We start from the raw sequence: 19,640 nt of genomic DNA on the forward strand, positions 1-19,640 counted from the left end.
GGAAGAAGTCAAATCCAGGACAGATGGGTACTGGGTATAGGGGACAATTCTGAAGGAGAACCACAGGGGGAAGTTCATCACCTTCTCCATCTGCACATCTTTCCCAGTACAGAGGACTCTGGGAGAAGGCAGATGCCCTAGACTGCTGTTGCTTATAGTCTTCAGGAGTGTCATGAGGACAGAGCTCTGCTCTCATTCTCCAGGGTGGGAGGCATGTTCCAGGATTAAAGCTTCTCCAGGGTCACATAGGTCAAGTATAGCTGCACAGGCTGCCTGGATCCAGACAGTATCATATATCCCACCAGGGCAGAGTCCTTTACCTTTTTGGTCCCTGGATGTATCCCAAGCTTCTAGAATAGCACCTGGCACATAGTAAGTGCTTAATAAAAATCGGCAAGTGAATATGAATCCCTCTGGAGTTGAGCAGTGCAGAGGCCCTGGTTTTCCAGTGCAGCAGGAAACAGGGAAGTCAGGCCTTGCCAACCCCATGTATCATACTTCAATCACTCAGAGTTGCATACACCATATAGGACCATTCTCACACCTTCCGGAATAGGATCAGTCTGGGGAGGACCAGAAGAGTCATGGGGAAGGGGGCTCCAGGCTGTCTGGCCTCCACTATTCTTGATGCTCCACTAAAATGGCTCCTATTGGATCCAATTCGCTGCCTCCGAGATAAATCACATTCCCAGCCAAATGCTGTCATGAGAAGTCACTCCATCTTCTCCCTCTCCCTCCCTCCTCCACAGCAACACAATCCAGATCCCTCCCATTTCTATTTCAAACCCCTCCAACAGGGAACCTCAGATGACCTTGCTTCTCTGGTCTCCTTCTTCCCCCCTCTCAGAGCCAGGCTCTGCCATGCTGGTCATTCCACTCACTGCCTCTCCCGGCCTCCATGGGGCAGCCCTGGATTTGTGGCTCTTCTCCTCCAGTGAGGTCATGCATAAATGGTGAAGGGCATGACTTTTCTGAAGATTGGCTGCCTGGGATCAAATCCTGGCTGGACCACCTTGGGCAGGTCACTTAACCCCTCTGCCAGTTTTCTCATCTGTACAGTAATAATAGCACTTTCCTCAATCACAAATAATGCTGAACATGTATTAAACACTACTGTGCATCAGACTGTCTTCTAAGAAATTGACCTATATTGATGCATTTAATTTCCTCAAAACTTTTACAGAAAGGTCCAATTATCAACTCCAATTACAACCAAGGAAACAGGCACAGAGAGATTAAGCAACTTTTCCAACACTGCACAGCTAGCTTGTGAGGCAGCTGCAGTGCAAGCTGGGAAATTAGGTTCCAGCCCTTAGACAGTTGTTAGAAGAATTAACTGTAGGACCAATGCCTGGGCTCACAGAAAACCACAATTAAGTGTCAGCTACTACTACAAGTATTATCATGACATCCCATCCAAATTCCTAGAAGCCTATTTGCTCTGTTTACCCAAAAAAGGTCTTCAGAGACCCCCACACTCACAGCCTCCTCTGCCCCACAGTGGCATGAGCAGCTCAAGCCCTAAGATCGTGGCTAATGTCATTGTCCCTGAACTTGTTCTGTTTCCTAGTCAATTGTCTGCATGTCCTCTCTCCACGGATGGCTGGGACATCAAGCTTGTCTTGGCCAGGAAGTCCCAGAGGGAAGGGAACTGCAGCAGTGTGAACTCCAGCATGAAATGACACAGGTTGGGAGTGACAGAAATGCCAGTGACATCCTGGGGCTTACTCAGGTTGAGGGCGATGTCAGCAGGGACTGTGGCTCACTGACCCCATTTCCTTCCCAACCACTTGGCAGAGGTTTAGGGAGACCGAGTTGAGCTTGGACAGTGTGTAATTACCACAGTGAGTACTGGTGGCAGATGGGAAGGCAGGGGAGGAGGAGAGAACATGACCTTCAGACAGGCTGGCTCAAATCCTGGCACAACCCCGAGCTGTCTGTCCTCAGACAAGTTTTCATAGCCTCTCAGAGCCCGAGTTTCCTCATCTATAACAGAAATACCACCTTCAAAGGGTTGCATAAGGCATTTGTGTAAAGCACCTAGCAGTTTGTCTTGTACATAGTACTGAGCACACAGTAGGTGTTCAGTAAATGGTGGTCATTATTACTATTTGGTTATTTCAGCGTTTGGGGAGTCAAAAGGGAGTGAGTGGTTCTGGTTTCAATTCACCTGCTTTTAGCTCGCCATCAGTCTTGAGCAGGACACTTCTTCTGAGTATCATCTCTCCCCATAGAAAATGAGGCCAAATTTGAGTGATCTGTAGAATTTGTAAGAGCTGTGACTTCCTGTGTCCTTGGATTCCAAGTCCTTTGTCATTCTGTGATACTTAGATTTGGCCTGAAACTCCCCCAAACACCTCCGGGCTGCAAGAAGCCTGCCTAGAAGCCACAACAAACTCTTCTTCCAGAGAGCCTGCTCTTGCCCTGGCCGAGGGCACACCAGATGTGCAAGTTTTCTTAGAATAAGTACTCTATCCATGCTCCCAAATCCACAGAACATGAACAACTTAATTGTGGCTTAAAGATGAAGTCAGCTTAACAAGGGAAAGAGAAGAAGAAAAGTAAAACAACCCCAGGCTGAGGCCCAACTCCACTCCTCCCATTCTATATATACCAACCCTTGTGCTAGAAGGGGCAAGCGGAGGCACTGGCTTCTTCCCCGGTGACACATGTTATGACGAGAAAAGATCCCTTCATTATGTGTCCACTTAGCGCTCATTCAAACATGCCACAAAGTGGAAGTAATTAAGGAATCTGTGTAAACCCCAGGGCGACCTTTCCCAGTCCTCCTGCACACAGCCTCACACATGTGGGCACGTGGCAGCGTCAGCCCTGGCTTCCCTGGGCTGTCCAAATTAAGATCTGATGGTGGCCGGTGCACTGCCTGGCACTGGCCAGGAGCAGATGGAACCATCAGAGCCAGGCTGCGGAGGGGAGGGTCAGAGCACATGTACAAACACCTGTGGGTTGGATTCTTCCACACCTGCCCCAAGGCAGAGGCAGAAGGAACAGCTGATTGTGGACAGCCCTTGGGACCTAGGAAGGCCAGTCCCAGCACCTCAGCTTGGAGGCAAGTCAGCCTGGGAGATCCCGTTCCTGCTATATAAAGACTGTAAGCCTTATTTGGACTCCTGGCACAATAAGAAAGTGGTACAAGGTGGAGAAAGCTCTTTGGCCTTCCTCTGCTCCCCTCAGAGACTCTCCCCCAAGCAGTGAGCCTAGAGGCCAGAGAGGACCATATTGGGAAGAGAGCAGAGAAAGACTGGTTGCTCCTTCTCAGCTGCCCAGCAAAAACAGGCTGACAGAGGACATGAGCACCATTGACCACTTATACATGCACCAGCACGGATAAGTTCATGGACAGGGAGTGGAATATTTGAGCTTCAAGAAAAGCCCCCTGCTCCCTGTCGTCTGTAGATGGGTATGGAAATGACATGATCAATAACTGAAATAACTGCGAGGGGTTCTTTAAGTGATAAAATTCTGTAATATAATACTCTCCAAGGCACCCAGTTCTCCTTCCAGAAGAAGAAGAGAAAAGTCCTAGAACCTCCTGTGCTTCAGGGCCCAGTGAGGGAGGTAGGACTGACTGGCTGCTGGTCAACCTGTAAGGGTCTCTGGGTGGGCCACTGGGTGGGATGCCAAGGAATTCTCCAGGTGAGTCTAACTAGAGTGAATCCCTGTACTGTGAACTCCTTAAAGGCAGGTCAAAATCTTTTTCATCTTTTACTTCAGTGTCAAACACAGGTTTTGGTACAAGACAAACACTGATGGTTTGCTGATTAAGTAAAAGAATGCATGAATGAATGAGTCATGTCATGTCGTATCATGTGATGTCCTGAGTGAGTTTGGGAGTGGGAGAGCAAGCCGTAAAATAGAGCCCTTCGGTTGTCCCTTCTCTTCCCCCCATCTTTGTTTTCTTCAAGTTCAGAGGAGTGGGGGCTCCCCCACAAAGAAGGCAAATCCTACATCTCTCTCCCCATCCAGCCCATCAAAGAGCTCAGTGTGTCCTTAGTAAAGATGGATCACCATGACAACCAGCAAGCACCAGAGCAGAGACAGCGCTGTGAACCTTGCTCCCCTTCCCTAGGAGCCTTGGAGGAAGCGGGTGCTCCTCACTGTTCTGTGTGAAGTTCACCTCCAACATGCCCTGGCTCAAAGCCCCGCAGAGCATCCAACCTGTGATCTGTCAGCCACTTTCAGGGCTAGCTGGCAAGGGTGGTCTTCCAGCTGAGAAGCGTGGGGGATTCCTAGTGCCAGTCTGCCACAGATGTTTAAAAGCAAAAGTCCTCTCATCAGCTCATGGGATAATAATTAGGAACAAGTGCCTGGTTAGGAGAATGGAGATCATTAGACTAACAATGTGGCACACAAACACATGGAAGCCATTACACTAACAAAACTGCAAATGTAAAAATAGAGCTCCACATAGTTTCCTGGTTACCACATTCTAATTCTGATGGTTTGTTAGTGCCAGTGAAATTTGGTTTCCTTTTGTCCCCTGCCATTCCCTGATCCCCCTGCGTGTGTGCTTATTGTGTCAGGAGATGGTTCATCCTTTAACTACCCAGTCCCCACCCCAGGGCCTTCCTTCACAGGACTTGCCAGGGAGGAGTGAATGTGGCTGCTGTTTTCAGGGTCCAAGTGGCTCCAATATCACTGCTGTCATCCTCTCCAAAGATGGCTCACAGGCTAAGGGGACACCCGACCACCTGCCTAGCAGGGCACAGAGATAACAAGAATGGCATGCCATTGCTGTCAAATGACGCCAGGGTAAGCTGTGTTCTAAGCCTTAGCTTTGCCCCCTTGAAAAGGGTACTGCAGTGAAACTATAAAACAAACCCTCTGGACAAACTTAGATCTTCCAAAGTCAAGTTTATTACTTTTCTGGAACAAGTTTTCCTTTGTCTGAGAAACTAAAGGGCAGAGCTGTTCCCCACAGTGAGCAGTCTTAAGTGCCCCTTGTGTGCATCATTGCCAGATTCTAGATATATATATTTTTTAATGCTGCAAGAAAATCAACAAATACCCCTAAACACTGCTGAAAGTGTAGAATCTGACCTGCTCAGGACGCAAGCTATAGGTACACAAACAGCTCACTCATCTCTTGTCATTCATTCATTCAGAGACTCTGAGGACCTGAGGATGCACCTAGATCAAGTGAGGTCTCTGTCCTTAAGGAAAGCCACAGTATTTGAGTTTCAAAGGTCTTGTCAATCTCAGGTTCTGGAGGTTGTTATAAATAATGTGCACCAGGTGAGATGTTGTAAGTACAGGATGACACTGGGAAGGGGACGGGTGGGAGACAATGGTCCTGAGAGGAAGAGGGCATCAGACAGCTATCCAGGTGGCTCTGGACTCCCTCCCTGGCTCCTGCACTTCCACTTTTAAGCTTGGCTTCACCCAGAACCTAGATCCCACTCTCCCAGCTTGTTACTGCTTTGTTACGACCTCACACACCGGGCACACACAGTGACCGCCACAACCCGAGCATCCCACAGCACCCCTATGCCACTCCTCTATCCTGACCCTGATGTGCTCCTGGATTGGACGGACCAAGCCTGAGTTGAGTCATGTGTGGTAAAAACTCCAAGTGCATGTGGTTCACAAGCTGTTGTTGCATTGTTAAGAGGTGGACTCATTTGGCCCAGGTCACTTCTTCCATGTGGGCAATGAGGAGAGTTCTAGACCAGTGGCCCCCAGCCCAGGAGGAAGTCTTTTCCCCAGAGCACTTACCCATACAGGAGAAGCTGTCCTCAGTCCTGCTGGGGGGACTGGAGTAGCCATCGAGGGCCCAGCTGCTTTGGGGGAGGGGACCAGGCTCCTGGTCTGTCTGTAACCTGTGGGACCAAGAAGCATAGTTCATGCATGGCCTCAAAACCCCTCTATGGACAAAGAAATCTTCCTTTGAGCTTGGTTCTTTCCCTTTGCTAGTGCTTTGAACCCTTCTGGGCCAGCTGGGCCTCTCTGAAGGGTATGTGCACGGGCACAGCCTCTAGCAGGTGACAGGCATCTGTGCAAAGCTGGGCCAGCAGGGATCAGACACTGAGATGTCCAATGCTAGTAGCCTTTTAGTGTTCTACCCAGTCCCAGGAACGTGGTTCACCACAGGGCAAAAGAGTTCCCGGCAACTCCAGGCCTTGGTTCCTTTCTTTTGCCATGGTCTTTGCCCTCAGGATGTGCACGCATACAGTTGTGTGCATGCTCAGGGGGTGCGCCAGTCTGTGTGGGCTCGCTCACCATCCAGGCATGGGGAGGTCAGGAAAGAAGGAGGGGTAGGCTAAACCTGGGTCACAGTGACTCCTGGGAGGCCAAGTCCATGCTGGGCCAGTCGTGGCAACAGGAAGGAAGGGTGAGGTCTCTGGGCATCAGCTCCCAAGCACACAGAGACCTCTGAGCACAACCCCAACTGTACAATCCAGGAACAAAGGCTGTGAGAGCTTTCATTACAGGCAATTACTCTGGGCTCTTGGAGCTGGCCCGCCCACCATCCGCCCGCTGTCGCCAGCTAAATGGACCCTTTGGCAGCTTGGCAGGAGGGGGAGGGGAGGACTACAGGCAGGAGGAGAAACTGACAGGCTGGGCCTGGGGACCCTGGGAGTCTCTGATGCCACTGAGGTTTGTCTTTCTTCAGGTTTTACTTTTTTCAACACCTAGATGACTGGGACTCTGGGGCCAGCTCTGTCATGGATTCAACTGTGCAACTTGGAAGGAATCTTCTCTCTGGATCTGGCTTCCTTCACAGGGTGAAGGGATGACCTTCAAGGCCCAGACCAGTAGGACAATCTGGAGTTGCTTGAAGTGTTTGTGGCTACTATTTGCTTTCTCCAAGTTTTTCAAGGCAGCGTGATGCTCTCCTGTGTCTGCACGCCCCTTGGATGGGTGCTGGGGATCAGGTGGGATGGGGTGAACTCAGAGAAAGCAGGATACCTCATCCTGGCCTTTGGGAGTGCTTGGCATGATGAGAACACTCAGTTTGCCTAGGTACACAAACTACCAAGGGGACAAAGAAAAACTGGAGTTGGTTGGTTTATTGGAAGAAATTACTATGAACTTATGAATTTGGGTTTTTGAACTAAGAAACGCATCATATTGGTGAGAAAGTAATAAAACATTCTACCAGGGAAAGGGAATTCTCTATAACGTATCAAAGTGAACTGTCAGGGAAAGAAAATCCTTGGTAAGTGGAAGAAATGTAACGGCCGTGGAGAAGCTGCCATAGCCTTTTTTCCAGAAGTTGAAGGGAAAGGAGGTGAGAGATGTGACAGAATCAGGTGAGACCAGAGGGTGGCCTCAGGGCATTCCCCCTCCTCCTGTCCAGGGAGAGGGGTGTTGAGAGGAGGTGGTGCACACACAGATCAGCTTCACTGAGAAGATCATGCCCAGATCTTCAAAAAGAGCTTGTTGGGAGGATGGTGCAGAGATTTGATCCCCGGAGAAGCAGGTCAGACTCAACCCGGCTAAAGATGGGGAAGGGAGCCCAGGAATCTCTGCTTCTGTATTCACCTGGGGCTTTGAAGAAGGCCAAAGAGCTGGGGGCAGGGGCAAATTTCCACGAAAACAGGCTGTCTGTGGATGCTCAGGAGCAGATGGCACTCCCTTGGCTATGAAGCTTGGAGGGGTGGCCCAGCCAGGCTCCCAGCAGAGCTGCCTATGGCAGAGGCTCTCAGTCCTGCAGGGTGTGCTGGGCCCCAGCCCATCTTTACTTCTCTGTCTCAGGTACCTGTGATCCTAATCTCACTCTTGCCTGAGCCATGACCCTCTAACCCGAACCCATGGTGTGAAATGAGAAGAGTCTGGGGCAGGGGAGTGGCAAAGAAAACCCCTCTTGGGAAGATGTGATGTATTTCCATTTCTGTTTAAAATGCAAACATACAATGAATGTTTGCTGAATGAAGGCAACACGGTTCTGTTTAAGTTACACTGAAATGTTCAGAGGAAAATATTCTGACCTCTTCAGAAAATGCCAGATTCTAAATATACCATGGGACTTGTCGAGTGGATAATGTAAAAATCTGAAACAATTTAATACCTCGACACTTTTTCCCAGAGAATGAATTCAAAATGAAGGGAATCAGGAGAGGAAAGTCAAAGAGTCATCAGAGAAATATTAAACTGAGAAAAATGCCCGTCAAAGGAAGGTCAGGGCTAGGGGCGTTTGCCTAACATGCCTGGAACCCTGGGAGGAGGAGGAGGAGGAGAAAGAAGAAGGAGAAGGAGAAGAAGAAGGTCTGTCCTGCATTTCTTGAGTTTCTTGAATTTTCTCTTCAGCTTCAGAATCTGAATCAATAAAGTCACAAGGGACAGAAGTAAGTTGCTCCTTAGAGAAAGGGACATTTTTGCACTTCATGGACAGTACAGTCAGGCTGAAGGGATGATTTGAGAGCCAGGGATTGCCGGAGAAGAACTCCCTTTGGCCACGGAATTAGCTGGAATCCCTGCAGGGAGTTCACGCCTTACAGTCAAATTGTACTCCCCTCCAGTTGCTGGAAAGTTCTTTCTATGGAGCCTCAAATCTGTTTCGAACGAATGTCTCCCCACCATGATGCTGAGTCAGTCCTTTGGAGCTGCACCAAGTAAATCTAATTTATCTTGCGACATGACAGCTCTCAAATATTTGAGAACAGTTCTTGAGCCCTCCTAAGCCTTCCCTTTCCAAAACAAACTTCTTCAGTTCTTTTAATCACCCTCATAACACCTTTTTTGGATCCTTCACTAACCTGCCAGTCTTTCTCTAAATGTGTTTTTCGTGCGTCAATGTCTTTGTAAAATGTGGTGTTGGTAACTGAACGCAGCACTCTAAAAGAGGCCTGAGCCCATGCAGAACAGAGTGGGACTATTCACTTCCTTGTCCAGGACCCCAAGTCACCTTTACTGGAAGGTACGAAAAACTGAACTTGACTTTTCAGAGATCAAGGCATGCGAATTGGCTTCTACTGAAGGTTGAAGTGCCTAGTGGTTCTCTGCCCCCACTCCCAGCCATGCTGATGCCTCAGAGGCTCCAGTATCTAGGGAACGATGTACAAGCTTTTCTATACCCAAAATATAAATGAGAGCACTCCTTACATTAGCATAGGAAAAAAAAAACATAGGAAGCAAGTTTAGTCATGAAGGTACTTAGTTTGCATTTGGGCATTTCTAAACTGTATAATAAAGAGTAATTAAAATTTAGTTTATTTAATGTAGTTATTTTAGTAAAGAGTTATTTTTTTATTTTAAAATCATAGTTGGGGGCTAGGGATTAGCTCAGTGGTGGAGTTCTTGCCTGGTATGCACAAAGCCTTGTGACACCCTAGTGACACCAAAATCAATAAGCAAAAAGTTAAGCTGGGTACAGTGACACATGCCTGTAATTCTAGCAATTGGGAGGCTGAGGCAGAGGATGGCAAGTTTGAGGCCAGCCTCAGCAACTTAGCTGGACCCTGTATCAAAATGAAGAGAGGTAGAGGCGGGCAGTTGTAAAGCACCAGTACCAAAAAAATAAATAAAAATCACAGTTGACTGTTTTTCTATTCACTTAACTCAGGAAGAAGGTTAGAGATACTGACTTACTGACCACATTGCTGTAAATACTGGTCAGCCACAGCCACTACCAGTGGTGACAACACTTAGTTTTATCTATTTGAGAAGCATTACTGACTGCCAATACGCCATGCGCATACAGATGTACACAGGACAATGTAATCAGTGGAGCCAAGAAGCAAGTGAGAGAGGAAGAGAGACCTATAAACAGACAGAAGATATTATGAGATCAACGCAGAGTTTTACTCACCCTGAACTGGAAGCACAGTGTCCAAGACAATGTGACTTGTCTTATGTGTAGTGGGCAAGTATCCTCTATGAGTCAGGCCAGGCTAACCCACCTACCACCCACCTGAGTACAGGTCTAGCTGCCCAGGTATCCACAATACCCTGATATATTGTTTCATTTCCCAGACAGCAGGAGAATTGAACATTTTAGGGGTACCCTTCTTATCAGTCTCTGCTGTAGAGTCCTCAGAGTTCAGAGAGACCAGAGTGTGGACTAGGGTCCCCTTTTGTGTTCTCCATTCATCTCAGCTTGCCAAACCCCCAGGTTTTTAGGCCTCCACCTGCCTATACGCTGGGGCCCTCTGGTCTCTACCAGTCACTGGTCATCAAAGCCCCTCTCCTCTTTGGCCTTGCCCCTGGGTCCCTGCACCTTTCTTCCCTCCTTCCTTCTCTGCCTCTTCCCCCAGCTCACCTGTACTGGAAGGGGGCCACGGTGGCTGTGACCGGCTGGCTCTGCTGATGGACGGAGGAGAAGCTAATGGCTGGGGCCGGGGAGGGGCGCTTGCTCTGCATGGGACTGCAGACTGGAGAGGAAGCCCCTGAAGCTGCTCTGTCGTCGGGCTCCAAAGACCTGAGGATCCCAGAAGTTTTGTAATTTATGTCTCTTTGATCTTTTCCTGGGCAGCTAGGAGGCTTTCGACCTTCAGAAGTCCCTGGTATGTGGGTTTCTCCATGACAGCTTGTCCGGGATGGGCTCCTGCCCCGGGTCTGGCGAGTTGGAATCCCTTCCTGGGCCTTCCTCTTCCCATGGGTGCCTTGAGCCTCTCTGACTTTTCTGGACCCTGCCTGGCTGGAGAGGCCTGCTTTGGGGGTTACCCTGGGACTGCTCCAGGGAGAGCTGGGGAGGCTTTCTCCATCCTCTGCTGATTCCTTCGCTGCCCCAGCAGCCCTGGGGGTGCCTCTGCCCCGGGAGACCTTGGGGGAGGAGTTTCTGGAAGGACCTGCAGCCTTGCCTAGTCTCGGAGAGGCTGCTCGTTGTGGGCTCAGGGCCAGGCCAGCCTGGCGGGGCCGCAGCTGGGGAGAGGCACCGGGTGTATGAATCCTGGTCTGGGAAGACGCTCGAGGCACAGGAATGGAGGAGGCATAGTGCGGGCGGCTGGCAGAATTCACGTTGGCCATCCCATTCATGGTCAGCAAAGCTTCAGGGTGGACTATTGTCCTGTGGGGAGAAGGGAGAGAAGATCATTAGGTCCTGGCCCAAGCACCTACCCTCAGGGAGGGAAGCTTGAGCGTGGGGACTGCTGGATTCACATCCTGACCAGGCCACATCCCTGAACCTCTCTGCTCTGAAGGACTGTTGTTGCAAAGCACTCATGCAAACTCACATGTGAAAGTGCTTTGCGAACCGCTATGCGCTCTACAAATGGGCTTTGTTTAACTTTCCTTGACTTCCTCCCAAAGACTGGGGACAGAATCTCTTTCCCACAGCCCTCTCCCTCTCAGATCTTTCATGGTACCCTGAATCTAGAAATCCCTGTCCACAGTAAACAAACTCCCTCATGCCCTCAGCCATTTCTTGGTCTGTTCCTTCTACTCACACCTAGCTGGTCCCTGGCTCTCCCCTGCAACGTCTCTCCAGTGGAGCGCGGTCTTTTTCCGCATGACACTGGGCTCAGAGCTAGAACAGCCAATCTCACGGTTCCCCATCATAAACCTGTAACTGGTAAATCTCTCCTTGAGGCTCCTGCCACCTGGCTCCTACCATTCTCTGGTCCTCCTCATTGAGGCCATCTCTCCTGGCTCCACCCTGCTGTCCCCTGTCCCACAGTCAGTAGGGATTTGGGCACCCTGTTCACAGTCTTCAACTCTACCCATTCCCTGTTGGCCTCCTGCCCTGGCAAAACACTTCTGCTGCCTCCTGTTCCCTTGGTCTAGTCTCAGAGACTGTCCCACTTTTGTTTTGTGAAAGTTCCCTCTAAATACCTTCTACCAACAGCAGTAGATCCCTTCTCTTCCAAACCTTGATCCATTAATTATTCCGTCTCTCTCCCAGATCTCAACCCCTTCCCCTCTGCTAATTTCCCCCATCCTGTCATATTAATTAATGAATGACTCACACTCATTTAAAAGTTTTTTGCAGCAGTTCACAAAGACACATGCAATCGTTTCCAGACAGATTGAAGAGTCAAATGTAAAAAATGAAGCTATAAAAGAGTTTTCAGAACACATGCATGAATATTTTCATAATTTTGTTATGGACAAGCCCTTTCTAAGCACCACATCAAAGACAGAAATCATAAAGGAAAATACTGATAGATTTTAAAGTACATAAAAATGAAAACTTCTGTATGGACAAAAAAGAAACCCATTTAAAGAGGTTTAAAGTATTAGAAAACCATAAAAATATTTGAAACAGGTACGAAGAACCAGGAGTTCAGACCTTTACAGATGGGGAATTTTACTAAATCAATTTTAAGAAGCAAACACTCTAATGAATATAGCAAAGGACACCCAGAAACTCATGAACTAGTAAACATAATTGGCCAGAACAATACAAAGACAAAAGGTTACATTAGAAATTTAAGAAATGAAAATTAAATAGGTTATTAATTGTTGCTATCAGATTTACTGTCTTACAGAAAGGAAAGTATAATATTGAGTGTTGATAAGAGTCTGGGCCCTCACACACTGCTGTGGGATCAATGCCAGATCTAGAAATTTATCCTAGGAAAATGATTAAAGATGTGGGCAAAGATTTACATACAATGAAAATATTCAACTTGCCTCTTGCAGGGTAAATTCTTATTAAGTGAAGATGGAGAGGAAGGACATCTGGACATTAAAGAGACCACCAAAGCACAGCCGTCCACCTGAGCCCAGTGGGACTCTCTCTCTCATATTGTAGATGAAGCTGTCACCAACAGCATGGGATTGTTTATGGCTGTTGCTGACCTTTCCCTTACCTTTGACCCTGCGCGCTGGGACCTGCTATAGGCTAAACCGTAAGCAGTCAATGCAGAGTCTTGTACATTGATGGATTTATAGAACCACAGGGAGAGTCGGAGCTTCTAGGATGGCTCTATACAAAGGTGAAATAATCTCCACAAGAAAGAAGTGCTAAGACCTCCCTCCTCCGTTCCTCCAATTTGTAGTTTAATGACTTGATGCCATTACTGGATGAGGTAAAGCAACCCTCACCTCCTCCAGCAGAGGAGGGTGGCAAAGGCTTGGGTGTTTAGGAACCACGAGCAGCTCACTTCTGTCCCTCTGATGGCTGCCCATTGCCTAGACCTGGAGGACCACGTCCAGGGCTTGCCTGATTTCTGCTTCCTCCCCATCTATCCACGCTGCTCCCCGACCACCCACCAGACTGAAGGGATGCTTTGAGTCACCCTCTGCCTTCCCAGTTCTCCCATGTAGGCATCCTGCCTTGTTCCCAGCCCCAGCATAACCAAGAATGGCCCAATGATGGGGACCGAGAAGTACTTTCATAAAGAGATCTCAGAGGAGGTCAAGCAGTTACCACCTGAAGCTGTGTGAATTTGGAAAATTATTTAACCTCTTTGTGCCTGTTACGTAAAATGAGGGCAGGATGGTATCTAGAAATGGCAGACAGGCAGAGACTGGAAGTCTTTAAGATAAGAAGAAAACACCATGCTTTAGCTTATGGACCTGTAGTCTGAATTCTTCCCCAGTAGAGGTGACAATGGATTTACTTTGTCTTCCTCCTTCTATCCAACAACCCCTTAGCAGTCAGCTTTGTGCGTCTGTGAAGATGCTGAGCAGGACCAGAAACATACGTGCAGACGTATTCAGATGTTCATGTGAGTCCGAGCTGACCTTGGCTTTCAGCAGAGCTGGGCTATGCACTGCCCAGCAGAGTCAATCATATGAATTCCTAAAAGGAGGGTCTTAGAACACTGACCTGTCGCATCCATCTCTGAGATGTTAGCATTCCCAGATTCGGTCCCCTCTCCAATAAGGTGCCATGTGGCCCATTTCTTATAATTTTTTTTTTTTGATACTGAAGCTATATCACCAGTCCTTTATTTTTAATTTTCAGACAGGCCTCACTAAATTACCAAGGCTGGCCTTGAACTTGGGATCCTTCTGCCTCAACCTCCTGAGTTACTGGGATTACAGGGGTGTACCACCGGTGTGCCATCATGCCTGACCCACTTCTGCTTCTGCCTTCAGCCCCAAGCCCCACCAAGTCCCAGCATGGGTTCCAAATCCAATTAAACATTCCTTCTGGAAGAACAGCATCTTGGCTCTGCCTGAGACTCTTTTGGGAGCTACTCCCCAACTTGGCTTTTATTGCCAAGGAACCAAACTCCCAGGAGCCCGACTCACCTACCTTGTCCTCCATGCATCCCCAGCTCCACACTCTGCAGGGACAGGCCTGGACTCCCGTGGCTCAGACCTCCCCAGGCTCTCTGGATAGGACTGACTAGAGTTTCAGCTAAGAGAGCCAAAAGGCCGAAGGCTGCGCCTACCTCATTCGCTAATGGATCACACACCATCGCTGCTCTTACTGGATCATCATTTTTTCAAAAGCTCAATGGGGGAGGATTGTAAAACATTTCTGTGGTAGGTCCCAGGAGCCCCAACTTCCCTTTCCACTGCAATTGGGGCCCTGCTCTCTCATCTTCCCTGGATAACAGCCCCCAGGGGGGCTAGGATGCATATAGAAGGTGAAAACCACTGTCCCAGGTAAAGCCTGGGAGAATCAGATCAGGTTTGGGGTGGTGGAGAGCTCCCCAGATGGGGTGAGTCCTTCTGGCATGGTGGTAAATGGGTCACAATGACTGTTCCAGGTATATTTTCAGAGTGGGAACACAAAGGTACTCAGCGTCTTTAAGGGCATCTCTGAGGACACTGAGCCCTAAGCCCGGGGAACAGGCTCCTTTGTTGAGACATTATTTTTAGTTTTTTACAACAACCTGAGATGGTGAGTTTTATTATCTCTGTTTCACAGGTAAGGAACATGACGCTGAGATTTTTATGAGTTGCCCAAGGATGCATAAGGATGGAAAGTGGGAGAGCTATGTGATTTGAATGCAGATAGGCAGGATGCCCAGGTTCTTGGATGGATCCTCTGGGCACACAAAAATGTGTCCAAGCTGGGCACAGTGGTGCAAGCCTGTGATGCCAGCAGCTTGGGAGGCAGAGACAAGATTGCAAGTTCAAAGCCAGCCTCAGGGTTGGGGTTGTGGCTCAGTGGTAGAGCACTTGCCTAGCATGTGTGAGGCACTGGGTTTGATTCTCAGTACCACATATAAATAAAGTTCCATTGACAACTAAATATGTATATATATATATAATAAAGCCAGCCTCAGCAACTTAGAAAGGCCCTAAGCAACTCAGCAAGATCTTATCTCCGTATAAAATATTAAAGAAAGGGCTGGGGATGTGGCTCAGTGGTTAGGTATCCCTGGGTTCAGTCCCCGGTACCAAAAAAAAAAAAAGTGTCCCCCCAAAAAAGTGTCCGGCTCTCTCTTTGCTGGGATGGCTGGTCTGGGCCTTCCAGAGATGGAGTTTCAAGCGAGGGGTCAGGAGGTTGAATCTTGCTTACAGGTTGGAAACCAGAGCAGAAAATCCAACGTAGGTAGCACCAAAGGAGGCCTTTTTCTTTTCTTTCTTCCCCAACACCTCTGATCTTGCCCGTTTTTCCTGCCCTTCTCATAGCGTTTGCCTTGGGTAGTGCTGAGGGTAAGGGTGGTACAGGGGCGTTGTCCCATGTGAGACTGTAGTAACATGGAGAGAGGGAAGGAAATGATGGGCCTAATCCAGCCTGGCACAGGTTTAATATCACCTGGTTGGTGGCAGGTGGCACATGTGGCTGGGCTAGGGACTTAGGAGGAAGGTTCTGGGGTTACAGGTCTCTGACAGTGGAGGGTGGAGAGAATGGGGAAGGAAGGGGAGAGAACGCATGCGGAGGGTGGGCTCTGAGATCTGTAAACAATGGTGGCCCCAGAGATCAAGGGTGAAGCCTCTGCCCAGGTGATTTCTCCCGGGCTGCAGACAGATGCCTGCTGGCTGTGGCACCCAATCTGTGTTATTCATGGACCAAATGATTTGGGAGACAACACGCTTGCTCTGGGACTCAGTTTCTTTCTGACTCCATCCCTACTCCCCAATGTGTCAAGTCCTAAGCAGAATGGACAAGGTAATGTTGGCTTCCTAGATGACCATGGTTAGCTGTAATGGCTCCCAAGTCCTGGCCTGGCTTCTGTTCAAATCAAAGAGCTTAGCTATCAACACCCATTATCCTTTATGACACCTTTGCAATGTCTGAAGGAGGGTCAAGGGCAGGTTAGGGTTGAATCTGGAAGGGGAAGCAAGGTAATATTTAATGTGTGTGTGTGTGTGTGTGTGTGTGTGTGTGTGTGTGTACTTGGGAGATTCTATCAGATCCCCTACCCCCAAATATGTTTTCCTCCTAAGCACTGAAATTTCACTTAACCTCAGTGAATAACACGAGGGTCTCAGGAATTCCTTAATTCCCTCATCGTGAGGATCCTTGTCCTCAGCAAATTACCCTAAGGTGTTAGTACTCCACATGACAAAGAGCTTCCCACTTATCAAAGGATTTGTGGCAGGATCCCTTTGTTCAACAACCACACACCCTGGTTGGGCACTTTCCATATGCCAGGTGCTTTTCCAGGTGCCCTGGCAATCACAATGGCTGAGGCCCAACTTCTGCTCTCAAGGATCCAGAAATCTGGTGGGGAAGAAACACATGCACAGCAAGCAGCATGTGCAGTGTGCATCAGGAGAGGAAAACAGCCAGGCACCTCGGCGAAATTCCTAGAATCCCAGCTACCTAGGAGGTTGAGGTGGGAGGATCATAAGTTCAAGGCCAGCCTTACAACTTAGCAAGACCCTGTCTCATTTGATGATAGGATTCCCCCATGCCCCTGGGTCTATCCATTAGTTTCAAAATACAGAATCTACTCCTCAAAGAGACTGTGTGGTATAATGGTTAGAGAGTAAAAATGCTAGAGCTAGAGTTCCTGGGTTCAAAACTTGTCTCTACCATTTGCTGATGGTTTGACCTCAGGAAAATTCCAGAACTTCTGAGTTTTATGATATTTAAAATGAGACTAAGACCAGGACCTGCCTAGTATGGTTACTTGGAAAAAACTGATCAGTTAAATAAACATGAAATGCTTAATACGGTAAAGAACCCAATAGATGTTTTTGCTATTATGATCACAAAGACAAATGACCTTCTTTTCCAAGTAACCCTCCATCCCATGTTCCCAGGGATAGAGGATGAGCTGCCTGCAGCCTTCAGCAGAGCAGAGGAAGATCAGACCACTAGCCTGGCCAGGAACAGAAACCTGTAGCATCAATAGGTTCAAATTCTAGCTCTGCTACTTCTTGCTATGTGGCTTAACAAGTTTTCTGGGCCCAGAGCCCTGTGCACTAACTTAGTCATGGGGATTTCATAAATATTAAGTAAAGTGAATAAAAGTAAGGCATTTAGCATAGAGATGGGCAAATAGAAGGTGCTCAAGAAATGGCAGAAATTATGTTAAGGAGAACAGCTGTCTCTGCTCTCAGCAGGAAAGGAGTTAAATTCCGATATCAACTGGGACTGTCAGGTGAATGGCAATTGAGTGGAGAAGCTGGTGGCTTCCTCCAGGAAGTGGAACAATCCTAGGATCTGAGCATGGTGTTCAGACCACCCCCGCCACACACAGACACTTCCAGCCTGTCCCACTCCTCTCCTTCCAGTGCACACCCCTGCTGTCTGCTCTCCTCCTCACCCTGGTGCTTTATTTTTAAACCAAATTCTTTTTCATTGCATTGGCTGACTGCGTGCCAGGCTCCGTGGGAAGTGCTCCACCTGTATTAAACTGATCTTTGATTGGCTGCCATTATTAACATCCCTACCTCAGAGGCTCTGATGCTGAAGCACAGAGAGGAATCTAAAGAACTTGCTCAGCATCACACAGCTAGTAAATGCAAAGCCAAGGTTAGACCCAGATGGACCAGCTCCAGAGGCTGCACTGGGAACCAGTAACCACTCCTCTGTGCTGCTCGCCCTCCAGTCTTCTTTATATCCCCAACCTCCAGATCTTTCAGCCTCCACTCATTCTGGCCCCAGGCCCCATCAGGACAAATGGGGCTCCTGGCTTAATGCTCTCCAAGCCCCAGAGCCAGTAAGTATTTGGGGGCTATAAATATTTAACTTCAGCTCAGAAGGTGGTGAGGGCCTAAGTGCCAGCTCGCTCTGATCTGCGGGGGCCAGAGGCGGGGCTCGGGGGAGGAAGAACGTTCCTCCCAGGCCCAGAGAACTCTTCAGGTGGCAAGTTCAGGGCCAGCTCTCGGCAGCCCTTTCTGCCCTTGAGGCGGCGCCTGCGGCAGCGTCGGGTGGGCGGGGCGCGCGGGGCGGCGGCCGTGGTGCTGATAGGACAGCTCCTCCTGCAGCAGCCCTGTTAAAGGGGCCGCGACTGCGTTTGGGGAATGCAGTTATGATGTGGGTTCCAAGAGGTCAGGACTTTTAAACCACAGCAAGGAAAAGGTATGCTATATCAAGAGAGGGAGAGAGGGAAGGAGAGAAGGAAGGAAGGAAAGAAGGAAGGAAGGGAGTAGAGAGGAGGGGAAAGGGGAAGATGAGGGAGGGAAAAAGGAAAAATAGAAGAAAGACAGTGGACTTATTCTTGTTAAAGGGTTAGAGCATCTCTGAACTCAAGCACTGAGGCACAGACCACGCACAGTACAGAGTGGTAGCCCAAAACAGAGGTCTGGAACCTGGCTACCCCCTCCCTATTTGCCCTATCCTCATCTTCCCACTCTCCTACTTATCCACTCACCAGTGCAAATTTGTAGGGCTTCCTGCCTGAGGTCAGGAGCAAGGTACTTGACCTCCATGGGCTTCCTCATCTGCAACATGCACATGATGATAAGACCTTCCTAATGGAGTTGTTATAAAGATTCGGTGAGTTCGAGGAACATCCTTCAGATTGTGCCTTGATCATAATAGACGCTGAATACATGCTAGTTATTATTAAGTCAAGTCATCAGCACAGAATTTATATCCTTTCTCTGTTTAACCCCCAAATTTACCCTTAGCACTTTTCATCAGCCATTCTAGTCAGAATAACATAAACATTGTCACCAGAATATTTCACTTTTAACCTAAATTTCTGTTTTCTTATTTGATTATGAATGGAGCAGCCAATTTATATGAGATTGGAGTGGGGTGGGTAAACAAATCCAAAGATCAGGCTGAGTTTCCAACCTAAGCACTTTTAAGACCCTGGCAGGCGCAGGTTTATGAAAGAAGAGGAGGGGTCTCTTTTCATGGAGACCCTTCTGAAGCTGAGGCATTCTGACTATAGGAAGATGGCTTAGGTGTAATGTATTCAGAGACCAGAAAGTGGATAGAATGACCTTGGGGTCCAGATGCCACAGAGGAACTCCTAGACCACACAGGCCTCCTCACAAGCTTCCCCATTCCATCTGCTACACACTTTCTTCTGCCCTTGAAATCCTGATCAGGCCAAGTATGGTGGTACATGCTTGTAATCCCTCTGACTTTGGAGGTAGAGGCAGAAGGGTCGAGAGTTCAAAGCCAGCCTCAGCAAAAGCAAAGTGCTAAGCAACTCAGTGAGACTCTGTCTCTAGAGCTGTGGATATAACTCAGTTGGTAGAGTGCTTGCCTCACATGCATAAAGCCCTGGGTTCAATCCTCAGCACCACCAAATAAAAAACAAAATAGAGCTGGGGATGTGGCTCAATGACCGAGTGCCCCTGACTGAGTTCAATCCCTGGTACCTACCCCAACAAAATCATATATATATATATATAAAATATATAATATATAATAAAAAGAGCTGAGGATGTAGCTCAAGTCCCTGGGTTTATCTCTAGCACTG

General features: G+C 48.4%; 1 protein-coding gene across 4 annotated transcripts in view; it reads right to left on the reverse strand.

Moving 5' to 3' along the window:
- Positions 1-19,640, reverse strand: part of Nav1 (neuron navigator 1) — a 251,932-nt gene that overhangs the window by 166,048 nt on the left and 66,244 nt on the right. For 3 of the 4 annotated variants that reach the window (XM_076832012.1, XM_076832011.1, XM_076832010.1), the window contains exons 2-3: positions 10,223-10,969; positions 5,737-5,840 (exon numbers count right to left, since the gene is read on the reverse strand). In XM_076832012.1, coding sequence (XP_076688127.1) covers positions 5,737-5,840; positions 10,223-10,938 — 820 coding nt within the window. In that variant the 5' untranslated portion in view covers positions 10,939-10,969. Of the gene's footprint in view, positions 1-4,179; positions 4,254-5,736; positions 5,841-10,222; positions 10,970-19,640 lie in introns of those variants that run through there. The other variant, XM_076832013.1, reaches the window with a different exon arrangement.

The sequence above is a fragment of the Callospermophilus lateralis genome, chromosome 13 (assembly GCF_048772815.1).
Source record: "Callospermophilus lateralis isolate mCalLat2 chromosome 13, mCalLat2.hap1, whole genome shotgun sequence".
NCBI lineage: Eukaryota > Metazoa > Chordata > Mammalia > Rodentia > Sciuridae > Callospermophilus > Callospermophilus lateralis.